We start from the raw sequence: 13,275 nt of genomic DNA on the forward strand, positions 1-13,275 counted from the left end.
AATAACTAGCTTCCGACAGACGGCCGATTGTATTCGTCTGAAAGAAGAAAGTCATAGACACCTAGGAAGGCTCGAGGCAGAGTGAATCATGGGGTAATTTTCATTTTTGGGTGAACTATCCTTTTAAGAGGCCAGCTGTTATCCACCGGTGCATATTTTCTGTGGAAAATAATTAATACTTTTATTAAGCAAGATTGCATAAAATCGATTAAAATAGTTTCGAAAGATAATAATGTAAAAGCCTTAACTATTTCAAATAAAATGTTCTTTTGAAGTTCTGTTAGGTAAAGAATCCGTTTTCAACATTGATAATAATCAGAAAAGTTTCTTGAACACCAAATTAGATCATATTAGAATGATTTCTGAAGGATCATGTGACACTGAAGACTGGAGTACCATCACAGGCTCCATTACATATTTATACATCATTTTATGTATAAAGTATGAATTAAATGTAAGAGTTATTTGAACTTATAGCTATGCCTTGGTGTATATTATTGCTGAAGTTAATTTAAAAAATGATCTTTTATTGTAGGTTTTTGAGCAAGCTGCTGCATAACTAAAAGGTTTCAAAAATGCGTTCAGACATTTTTTTTATAACTGTAATCTTTCTGTATGACATGGTGGTAGATGAGTTGTCTTAATGTGAAATTTATATTTTATAGAAAAGCGCTCACAACATCAGACGTTCCTGTTTGTTATATTTAATCTATATTTAATATGTTGTGAAACATTTACCTCCTTTGCATTTTTTGTTTCTAAAAGGGACATGCTCACTCTTTGTGGAGATTTGCACAGAAACGTGAATAATTTTCTGAAAAATTGCACATCCTAATTTTGTTTTCCCCAGAATTTCTCTAGTGCTTCAAGTTACAGTTCTGTTTTGTCTGAGGTTTCTAGGTAACGCTTCCTCTCCGCCAGCTGTGATTTTGAGCTGTCAGTATGCATCCCTTATTTAGACTTTTGGTTCCAGACCAGTGGGTAAGTCATCAAGTGATGTGATGACTATATATATATATATATTAACAACCGTCAAATGCTGGTGAAAATCCATAACGCATATCAACACACTAGCCAATTTGGTGGGTTATGATTCATAATTTATGTTCTATCACTTGAGCTATCAGACCCCTTCTCCTAAAAGGTGCCTCAAACATTAGAAAAGCAACACGTAAACTGAGGTGCACACTGAAAGAAAGTTCAAAATTCGAACACATTGTTTTCTATGACCGTATGCACACTGGTGGCACTGCGGCGGCCGTGTACAACTACGATTTACTCACAATAGTTTTCCACTAAAATACAATGATTTAGGACAAATATATGTATGTACTGACTGACTTCACCCTAGAATATTGTGTATTGTGCATTTTTCAGTAACAGGTTTGTTTTTGTGGCTTGAATAAATATGCTTCATATAGAGAAATAATACTGATCACAATTTTCTTTTCGCGGTTTTTTTTTTTCAAATACCTTAATTCAATCTCATTGACACCACTTTGTTCATTCTTGAAGTGAACTTTTGCCTGTATTGTGATCTACTGTTTTGGACTGCCTCCTTGAACTTGAACGCGAGTACAGAATGAAGCCTGTCTGCTGTGCGACCGGTTAACGCTCCACCAGAGCCCTAGGACACAATTAACCCATTCTCATAAATGCCGCATGTCCAAGACTTTTGGGCAAAAAGCTATATAACTTATAGCAGTTATAAGAGAAGTCACAGAGAATTTAGTTATTATTTCCGTTTTATTTAAATAAATTCAATGATTCAGAATCTGATTTAATAATAAATATAGTTACATTTAAACAGTGACTGTTAATCTGGATTATTTCTGATATTTATGTTTTAGCTAGTAGAAGTTCTGAATGGCTGGTAACTTAAAAATGTAGTAGCCAAATTGGCTGATGAGTGAGAAAGGTAATTTCAAATCTTGTTTAAATTGGTTGGACAATGAAACTGAAACAGTGGCAATTAGTGTTAGAGATTTCACACCTATATATGCACGGCCTGGTGGCTAATCTTTAGTGATTTTACATTCCATCAGTAAGATCAGAGTGTGAAGGTTGAATTAGCAGAGCAATAGCACAGCTGTACATAAAATATTGCAATCCACACAACATAATGGGAGACATATCAGAGTTCAAAAGAGGACAAATTGTTGGTGCTTGTCTCGCTGGCTCATCTGTGACCAGGACAGCAAGTCTTTGTGGTGTATCGAGAGCTATGGTATCCCACCACAAAGGACACGAACCACATCCAACAGGAGTAACCGTCGACTCAATAGGAAGCTCTCTGAAGGGGATGACCAGGTATTTACCTGGATTATATACAAAAAGCATAAAAACACAGCTGCCCAACTCACTGCAGAATTAAGGGGCTGTTTACACAACACCGTTTTTTAACAAAAAACTTAAAACTGCGTTTTGGCCGTTCATTTACACGACAACAGCGTTTTGGGTGCCTGGAACTTTTGAAAACAGGTTTCAAAGTGCAAGTGTCTCAGTGTAAACAACAAAAACACCAATCTCTGAAAACAATGTTGTCATGCACATGCGTATTACGTGTTCAATCTATAGTGTTTCTTCGTCATCTGATGCCCTGGCAGCAGAATACATTGTTTTTAGTCGTTTTCGCGTATCCATGTGAATGGGGATAATTTGATGGTGTCGTCTGTACGCGGAAAACTCAAAGGAAAAACTTCTCCGTTTTAAACATATCGTTGTCGTATAAATGTACCCCTAATGTGCACCTTGACTCTCCTGTTGAAAATTTTTTGAGCCACTTTGGGGTATTTTGGAGGAGCAAGTCAGAAAACGTTTCCTCCACCAGCATCACATAGTGACCTGGCCACTGTTCTGCAAGAGGAATGCCTCAAAATCCCTCCGACCTCTGTGCAGCACTTGCATCTGTCATTCCCAAGATGAATTGATGCTGAATCCCCCCCCCCCCTTAAAAGCCCCCTCACTTCCTATTAAGAGGAAATCTCTCAATATTTACAAAATGTATCGATACTTTCAGATTTGAGTAGGATTGTAATGCTCTTAATTTCACAAAAGTTAGTTCTCTGTTTAGGGAAACGGATGACTAATAGCTGTCTCTCAGTCCCTTTTGATGACGTGTTGTTGGTTCAGGTAAAAGAGATTGTGGTTCCCAGAACTCTTGGTGTCATGCCAAGTGTTTTAAAAAACCTTGACCTGTTCTTTGCCTGCCACTGGATCACTTTAAGGTTTTTTTTTGATTTGTACCAAAATTTAGGAATCTAATCTGACTAGTGTTTCAGTTATTAGCAAGTAAAGGTGTATATTTGTTTGTGTATATAAAGCTGCTTTATTTTCATCTCTTTTTGTAATTTAGTTTGAAAACAAGATAGGGGAGTGGCCAGACTCAACCCCGCACCTGTTCTATCAACTAAGCCACAGTTCCTGTTTGTTTTTATCAGTAAAACAAGTTTAATATTGAAAGTATCGCACTGATTCTGTCAGTCTGTCAGTGTCTTAGCGATCTATATGTGACCATGTGTTTTGTTTTCCAGGTTTTGCAGTTGCTCATGTTGCCCAGCACAACCCCACATCAACTTCTTTCACCTCACCACCTTCTAGTGGCCCCACCGGCCCCTGTGACTTTGTCACATCCAGCAGCGCATCCACACACACCGCAACACAGAGTCAAACAGGTAAAACGCACAATTAAACACATTCCACTCCCTTCTCTACTTTTGCTCAACCACCCCATTTTACTATCAACTGCTTTTACTGAAAAACCAAAACACCTCACACAAATGTTACAACACACCCTCCTCTGAATCTAAGCACCTCCACATGTGTATCAGGTTTGCAAAGAAGCAGATTGCATAATCATTTTTGTTTTCTCACATAGTAGATCAGACTTCATAGACTAATGATATCCACGGTAAAAAAAAGAAGTAAACTATTATTTATTTTCCTTTGTATATTTTCAGCAAACAGTGCTGGTCATTGTGTCTCGCGTCATCATATGTCTTTCTGTCAGTCAGTCAGTCACCACATAAAGACAGTGATCTTGATTATGTTCCGCAAGTTTAACACTAGGTAGGCCTATGCATTTCCACAGATCTGGAATAAGATTGGAGTTCTTAAGTTAATAATTGCAATAATTGCATTGCGACTTACATTTATGCTTTCAAAGTAGATATTTGATCAGTTTCTTTCTACATTCCCTGGGAATTGAACCCATGACTTTGGCATTCCTAGAGCTAATGCTTTACGGTTTGAGTTACAGGAATTTAAATTTTTGAATTGCAATTTATTATGATTGTGCAATCCCTAAAAAACATTTTATTAAAGGCAGCATGACATGTCTTTTCTTCCCTATTCCCTCAGTGAAACGGTTTCTGGAATGAGAAAAAACGTAGGGCGGGATTTTAAACTCTGTCCCAGTAGCTTTTACAGTGTTAGTTTTGTAGTCACACCCTTGTAAAAGAAGATTTTAAGCTGCTGCAGCAGTATTATAGCTGTATGATTAAAGCCCCATTCATAACAACGGCAGTAACTATGAATATAAAGTTTGAATAATCATTCTTGAGAATAGGGAAGTCCACACCACATCTTTAGCAATAACGATATTATTGGAATCACCTTAGCTGATGAATGTTAAAAACATTGACAGCCAATCAGAATCCATCCAGCTTTATAGAGCACAAGCATTTAAAGTGTCAGACGATATAACTGCAGCACGTGCTTGTAAGAGACAGATCGTTATTCTTGCGTTGGTGTGGACACTAATATAGTCTTCTTCATATTTATCGTTCTTGGTGTGAAAGGACCTTAAGACTCATGTTTCTATACTCTTCTATACCTTCAAAGCCTCACAGCTCATACGCTCTAATTCTTTGCTAATTCAAGGGCATGTGTGCATGATTGAATGTGTATATACATGTAATTACATGTTCTTTCCACTTCATCCTTTTGAGCACTTGTCAGCTAGCCAATTTTTGCACATTTAGAAAGAAATTCTATGGTAAGCAATGGTCAAGTAGATCTTTCAGTGGAAGACTATTTTACAACTGTTAAATGTTCCCCTTAGGGGTCTCTCGGGAATTAAAGGAATAGTTCACTTCAAAATGAAACTTCTGTCATCATTTACAAACCTGTATGAATTTCTATCTTCTGCTGAACACAAAGGAAGATATTTGAAGAATGTCAGTAACCAGACAGTTGATACCCCATTGTCTTCCATAGTCATTTTTTTCCTACTATTGAAGTCAATAGGGTACATCAACTGTCTGGTTACTGACATTCTTCAAATATCTTCCTTTGTGTTCAGCAGAAGATAGAAATTCATACAGGTTTGAAACAGCTTGAGGGTGAGTAAATGATGACAAAATGTTCCTTTTGAAGTGAACTAATCCTTTAATGTGTTTGCTGGGTATAGAACAAGGGTCCCTGAGAGACTTTGTTCACCTCTAAAGTTATGTGTAGCCACTGGCTGCTTTATCTCGCTCTCTGCCTCCCACACTGCATTTCTGAGCTGAACACTGGTGGTCGGGTATGGTTTTGGAAAAACCTGAAAGCTCAAAAAGTCTTCACGCCACAAGAGACCAGGAACCAATCATTTGGCTGATTCTCTGAACAGAGGAGTGGAGTATTGTGGCCTCTGTGAAGTCTCCTACAGATTTCTTTCTTGTGGCGGGGGCGTTTAACTAATACGGTCATGGGCTTTTTTTTGCTTCTTTCACTATGTATCTCTGTTCCTTTTACACTCTGAATCACTATAATGATCTATTTTGAAATACAGTGACCTTTTGGGGTTTGTCTGAAGTGAAACTGTCCATATTTAATAATTTAATAATAAATACAAATTGGACAAATAGTCTTCTGAAGTCACATGAATAAGTTGTTTCAATGAGGGCCACTGTCACAAACAGCAGAGTGCAGCAGTGTGAGCTGACCACATTCACTGTTTGTTAACGCCTCGTGGGGCGGTACATCTTTGAAGAGAAGTTCTTAGAAACAGAAGCGGCGGTAGCAGATGACGTATTGTTTTGAAGGTGTGGATTTGTGGTGAGACTGACATCGATTTCTTCCTCGGTGCATGTCTGTTATGACAGAGACGGTGTAGTGTAAGTGTGGTTGCACGTATGCAACCTGCATAGAGTTAAAGTCAACAAGAAATTCTGTTTTTGCCTTCTTAAAACATGTTCCTGGTCTTATTGTGCACATTTCATGAGTGCATGTTGTTCCAAATAAAATAAATTTGTAGTGTATCAAAATGTAATAAGAATGTTCTGCCTCTCATTTGTATTGACTCATTACAGAAGTAAAATGGATTTTGAAGGGTGATTTAAGTTGACTCTACTCAATTTTATTTGTGCCCTAGATAGCTAGATATAGGGAAGAGTCACAAATCATTGGGAAGAGAGAGGAGGAATAGGATCAAGATATTTTTCATGCTAGACTCGAAGCCAGATCACCTGCATGAGCACCAAGGCTAAACATTTTCTGAGCTAGAGTGCTAACCAATGAGCTATAGAGTTAAAATCAAGCTGTCACCATAATCTTGCTGCGTTTCCCTATGTAGGTGTAAAATAGCGTGCTTTGCATGTAATGCTAATTGATAATATCCTTTGGGTGTAGGTTTTGCTCCATGCATCATTCAGATTAGATGCTGTAATTAATGTCTGTAGGATGCGTTCTGATCTGTCCCTCTGTTCTCTAGTCAGGTCTGGCAGGGAAGGCCGGAGGTGCGTGTTTTCTCTGTCAGAGGATGACAGGCACGGTGGAGAATGGGTTTAGAGCTCCAGGCAGACGTAACAGGCATGTCCGTGTGACGCTTTAATGTAGATTGACCATGCAGAGTGGCCCCCTTAGTTTCCAGTGACTGGCATTGTGCTACTAAAAACTAAAGGTGTGTGTGTGTGTGTGTGTGTATTCAAACATCATTGTAGAAACTGTGAAACTTATCTTTAGAAGTGTATGGTATTAGCAAGCTGATGACATCCAAAGACTCTATGAATTAATGCCACCCTAGATCCTGTTTTTCAGCCTTTCACTATTTTTATTGTTCATCTTTTCACTTCCATGGCTCTCTGCCATTCAGGTTCCTCTTTTTACATTCATATAATTATTTTTGGCAGACATCCATCTATCTATATGTCTGTCTGCCTGTCTGCTTTTCTACTATCTAGCCATCTATCAATCCAACCATCCATTTATCTAGCCATCTATCTATTATTTGACCTATCCAGGTCAGATAGAACGTCAGATATACGTTTCTACCTGTTTGTCCCTCTACCTTTCTTCCTGCCGATCAATGTATCTAGCCATCTATCAATCCATCCTGTCTGTCAGTCATCTCAGCAGAATTTATTCTCTCACACATTTCTCTATCACAGCACACACAAACTCAGACACATTACAAACAACCTAACAAAGCTAACATTCTCCTCCTCCACACTGTCTGCATTACTGCCTTTGACTTGTTTGCCTTTTCAGTATGAATAGATGTGTCTGCATGTGTGTAACACCCCACTCCTCCATAAGTAAGGAGAGGCCTGTGTGGGATTAACCAACCCTGTTCTCCCTGTTTCAGGACTTTCCCTAGCGCCCAGCCTCACCCCTGCACCGCAACCAACCATCTCCCTCCTGTCTAACAATGATGCCGAAACGCTGAGCGTGGACTCCTTGACCCTGCTGCCCCCCGCCGACCCGCCTCGCCTGCGCTCCTTCAGCACCCAGTCCTCCGTCCAGGATGCGGATGAGATGATATCTGCTGGCCAAACAGAGGATGACCGCACGGTAGCGGTAGACGCACAGTCTCAAGACGACAGGAAGGATATTCCAGTCATACCAGAGGAAGATGAGGCATCTCCTGAGCCTGGGCATTTGCTTAGTGAAGAAACTGAGGATTTGACGAAGGTTCAGAGGGAGGTACCTATGACTCAGCCCGAGACAGACCAAGAGGACAACCCAGACCTGGAGGAGGAGACCGCGATAGACTGATATGATGTCTAGTGCTAATAAAACTAAAATGTAATACAGAAATTAGGGCCAGGTTACTAAAGCAAGAATTGCATGTTCTATTGATTACTCAATGTGAGCATGACCGATTCTAGTTTGCAGATGCTTTCAGCTTTAGTGATTCGGGCCCTCAATTGTATCTGTGTAGTTGCCGACTGTTTCAACACAGCGGTTAACATTACTTCTCTTCACATCAAGACCATGATGCATTTCAGAGGAAAACGGCACTCTCAGAACAATGACATTATTGTTCATCACGAGTGCTGCTTAAAGCACAGTCTTTTTTCTGTTGTGCATTATTCTTTCTGCTCTGGTGCTGAGGTGTTCCAGCTGTTTCTCTGCATGTGTGACTGTTTTGTGATTGTGTGCGACTGTTCGAGTGTGTGTGTGCGTGCGTATGGTTTTATGATGCTGAGCAGACGGAGAGAAGAATATAGATCTGCGTGGGTTGGTGGGGATTGCCCGCTTGATTTTACCCGTCTTAACACTGAGGAATGTACAAAGACTTCTGGGTCTATCCAGCGGTGCTCTTTTCTGAAGGTATATTTCATTTGGGTTGAACATTCATTTGCACTTCAATGGTGGGTTTTTTTTTAAAAGCCCTTTTGTGTCATTCTTTGGAGATCGTAAGGAACAGATAAAGTATGTGCTTAAAATGACCTTTTTTAATTCAGTGCATTTAAGATCATTTAACTCGTGAACTCTTGCTCAGTTTTGGCAGCGTAGGAGGTTCATCCAACCATCCACTCTTGCTCCACCAAGCCTATTTGTATAAAATATGCTGACTCGCTTTTGTCAGTCACGTTCTAAAGTGAGTTTTTTTTCCATCAGGTGAACAAACCTGATGTAATCGAGTTTCATTCCTGAGCGTTTACGTCACTGCCGTACCTTCATGCGTCTGCTTGCTTTCTGGAAGAGTCTGCAATCTGCCGACACAGGATAAATATGCCTGTTTTCGTTCGTACAGTTACATCGTTAAGTATTTCGAGGTGTTCTCTTCCTTTTTTTTAAGGCTGAGGCGAGTTTTCCTTTTTTTTTTTTTTTAAGGTGTGTTTTAATGTTCTTTAACACTTAATATTCTAGAGGTCATCAAGAGCTTGTGCTGGACACACTTAATCAAAGCTGGGTTTGATGTATTTGTGGTTTCGTTTTACTTTGGTGTGTAATAACAGTAATTCAAGACTCATTTATTTCACTTACAGATTAAAGTAGTTGGACTACCGTCACTAACAGACTGAAATGGAAAATACGTTTTTGGTTTATAGACAGCAGCACATAGAAGGGATCCTCGCGCTCTTGCGGTGTGGCACAGATGCAAATGTGTGGTAACCGTGACCTGGGACCTTGACCTGGGACCGTGACCTTTTCTCTCTAAAGAAACGCACTCACAAGCTTTATCAACGGAGTTTGTAAAATATGACCTTTTAAAGCAATACAATTCTGCATATATCAGTATTTTGAGGTTAAATTCATTGTCGAAAAGGAGACGCAGAGGTCATCATAGTTTGTACACAGTGTAAAGATTTGTTTTGATCTAATGTTATAACTAATTACCAAGTCATGCAATAAATTATTCTGATGTACATTTCCGTTGTCTTATCTTTCTCTTTATATTTCAATTAAGTTTTATGAGGAAGCTGAATTTTATTAAACATTAATCTGCCATTAAATCTGATTAAATCCCCCCCCCCCCCCCCACACACACTGTTTATCTTTGGTAGTTAATCTGTCAAAATGCATGTGTAAATTTCCTGTTCTGGTGAAATATCAACAAGTCTAAGTGAAGTTCCCGATAGTCATAATTTCCTAGAATAGGTGGGCTTCTCTGTGCTTGGGTCTCTTCATGATAGAGGGGAACTGGAATCCAGTTCTTCTTGTGATTGGTTTATTTAAAATAAAGATTATAAATACCATTTTTGAAACTAAACATGCATATTTTATTACTGTGATGACATTACGTGAAATCCACATTCCTGTGGGAGGGGAAATTGCTAATATGGAAATGAACTGAGGTTATTTTCTTTCTTACTGTGTAAAGTGGGCTGCTTATTAGGATGTTATTTGTCTTAGTCCATTTTCCATGCAATCGTAATAAACACTCCCGGAATATGACCGGGGTTTTTTCACTGTTTGTCCGGAAACCAGTGATGGATCTGTGCGATACTGAGAAAACTGCATCTAAGTTTATTCTTTTCCCCAGAGACTTTGCATTAAGTTGACCCCTACACTCACTTCCTACATTTAAGGTTTTTTTAAGCAGAGATGTTTACAATTAGTGAACAGACTACGTAATTCAAGGGTCCCACTTCTTCTTATCAGCAGATCCTCTTCAACTGAGAATGAATGTCATGCAGTAATATGCTGTGAAACGCTTTCAGTTCAACTTCGATAAGCGTTTCTGTGAAAAAATAGGCCGCGATGGGCATGACGAATATGTCGGTTTTCCATAAAAGCATCCGTTGAATGAATAAACGTGGCCTTTGTCTTCAGTGCGGTTCCTCTGGTCTGAGAAACAGGTTGATATGAAACTTATTAAGAGCGACTATAAATGGATGTGTGCAGGCTGAAGTCTCATGAGAGTCTTATTGGCGGGTTCCCTAGAGGTCTCGTTCCAGGAGCTTGTGCTGATAGTGTCTCATGCCTTCTGCTGAAAGCAGTCTCACAGGGGTGATATTTCTAAAGAACACACGCTCACTAACTTGTGGTTTGCATTACACGGCATGTGCCTGAGAGGAGCCATATGACTTGCCACAATACAGCAGCCTGTATTTCACTGTAAATAGATGAGATGGCAAGATTGTTGCGGGTGCTACATTGCAAAGCCATCATAATTATTGATGTTTAGAGTTGTATACTTGCACTTTTTATTTTTCACCTACTAGATTTGAATGTGAAAGGGAATTTTGGATTCCCCCCCCCAAAAAAAAACCCTCTTAATGTGATTCCGCCTCATTTACTCTCTCTAATGTTGTTCCAAACCTGTATGAGTTTCTGCTGGAGACAAAAGAAGATATTTTGAAGAATACAGGTAACCAAACAGTTGATGTACCACATTGACTTCCATAGTATGGACAAGTCATTGGGGCCCATCAACTGTCTGGTTACCAAAAATCTTCACTCCATCTTCTTTTGTCTCCAGCAGAAGAAAGAAACTCATACAGGTTTGGTACAACTCGAGGTTGAGTAAATGATGACAGAATTTTCATTTTTGGGTGAACTATCCCTTTAAAGCCCTAACATCTGAGAATGCAGGGTTTTTTTTTTTTTTACGCATACTGATTCCATCATTTAAAACCCACCTGTTTGTGTATGGAAAAGGAGGTGAGGGGGATTACTCAAAGGTGGTCTGTGTGTTCTGTCAGTGTGAAACAAATGTATCTTTGTGAATCAGTAAATTGGAAGTCCTGCCCACATATTCTCAGTGGAGGTCATGGGGACCTTCTACCTTGATGTGGGATGGCAAGAGATGAGTGTTGTCATAGTAACCATTATGTGGGTAGCCGTATCACTTGCCTTCCTGGAATTTAGCTTGTGGTCTCAAACATTGTCAATTTACAAAAACCACTCCCAGGGGTCTTCAGCATCATAACCATAAATAGATTTTAATAATTACTGTTTGATCTTGTGTGACGAGTTTCCATGGCAACATCTATCTATTCAATGAGTAGGTTTTGATGTAGTGCAGATAAGCTACTTGCCTTTTCATTTAAAAATAAATTACACCAGAGAATTGATCTTATATTTCCACAAATATTACCCCTATTTTATTTTATTTATTTTAAACTTTTATTTTTAAACTTAAAAACTTTTTTTTTATTTTTTTTCATTAAAAGTTCAAATGATGTGTCAGCTCAGGAAAACGCTTTGGCCTTTATCAGTTGAGGTTATTCTCCGTTCATGAGCGCTCACAAGCTCAAACCACGGCCGTTTCTATGTGCAGGTTAGCCACACAAGCTTGCGTGTGCGTGTCTCTGTGTGTGTGTGTACAGGTTTATATTACATTGTGGGGGAAATGTACACACAAACGTCCCCACTAGGATAGTAAAACCTGAGATCACCTGCATTGTGGCGACCGAAATGGATTAATGAACATCCTAAATTATGTTTGTTTTTGCTGTTTTTTGAAAATGTAAAATGCAGAATTTTTTAGGGGTAGGGTTGGTGTTAGGAGAGATAATATACAGTTTGTACAGTATAAAAACCATCGCACCTATGGAGAGTCCCCACAAAGATAGCGAAACTGTGTGTGTGTTTGTGTGTCTTTCAGTCTCTGCATTTTGGAGGGGAGCATTGCGGTTCCAAAAGGAAATACACCACTCAGGAGTGTGTGTGTGTGTGAGTGTGTGTGTGTAAGTTGAGGCCAGATGCAGTGGAGATTAGGGGCACTTCAGGGAAACACAACTGTCTCTTTTCCTGGAAGTGTCTGTGCTCTTTCATGTGTATTAATCACTACAGATGAGCGAAGAAAGACTGACTGATTAACTCTGTACGGCATCACCACGGCAAGTCAACCTCGGCAAACCTAAACCTTACCAAACAAGGCTTCTGCATTCGGTTTTATTTATAAGTAGGTAGATTCCTATTTGTAGTTAATTGGTAATCTGTGTGTCGAGATTGAAGAAGGGAAATCCCTCGATAAAGTTGCCAATCGGGCACATCGAATGATTTCCCCCTGACTTCCACAATATGATATCATGATTTCATTAGAATCAGTTAAGTTTTGTCCTCAAAGATAAGCTTCCTTGTAATAAATCTGCTTCCATCGTACTTATAACCTTTGACCTGTTATCATCCGCTGTCTTGGCCAATGATTGATTTGACTCACAACTATGTTTAGTCTGAAAACAGCCCACTTCCATTGTTCTATTAAGCAAAATCACTCAGAAAGAGGTCTGACACAAAAACACAATCCGAGTGTTACAACTCTTGCCATGTCTTATCTGATGACTGTGCAGTACAGATCACTTCCTTCAGCCTCAAGTGGAATTCCAAGCAGTGATCTCTAAAGTTTACGTGAACCCCTGATGCCGAGTATTGTTTTGTTCTTAGTCATTTTTCTGTGTAAGCCTGTCAGATGTGTCGCAAAATGTTTTATTGATACCGTGTACTAGTGTCTCTGGGGATCACAGGCTCCTCCCCATCACACTCCATCAGTCCTCACAACCCGCTTCATTTCTTGTAAATGTCTGTCTGAGCCATAAGCAGTTTACGGTCACCACAGCTCCGCCTCTCAACCACGCTACTACCTAGATTAATCAGCCTGGTTCAGCACAGAATGTC

General features: G+C 39.4%; 1 protein-coding gene across 5 annotated transcripts in view; it reads left to right on the forward strand.

Annotated features, from left to right (window-relative positions):
* The window catches only part of clec16a (C-type lectin domain containing 16A), a 62,989-nt gene extending 53,405 nt beyond the window's left edge, over nucleotides 1-9,584 (forward strand). For 4 of the 5 annotated variants that reach the window (XM_084404900.1, XM_084404901.1, XM_084404898.1 and 1 more), the window contains exons 22-23: nucleotides 3,534-3,674; nucleotides 7,568-9,584. In XM_084404900.1, the coding sequence (XP_084261026.1) occupies nucleotides 3,534-3,674; nucleotides 7,568-7,977 (551 nt within the window). In that variant the 3' untranslated portion in view covers nucleotides 7,978-9,584. Of the gene's footprint in view, nucleotides 1-3,533; nucleotides 3,675-6,694; nucleotides 6,884-7,567 lie in introns of all 5 variants that reach the window. The other variant, XR_014626811.1, reaches the window with a different exon arrangement.
* The last annotated feature ends 3,691 nt before the right edge of the window (nucleotides 9,585-13,275 follow it).

This window comes from Rutilus rutilus (assembly GCF_951802725.1).
Source record: "Rutilus rutilus genome assembly, chromosome: 1".
NCBI classification, from domain to species: Eukaryota; Metazoa; Chordata; class Actinopteri; order Cypriniformes; family Leuciscidae; genus Rutilus; species Rutilus rutilus.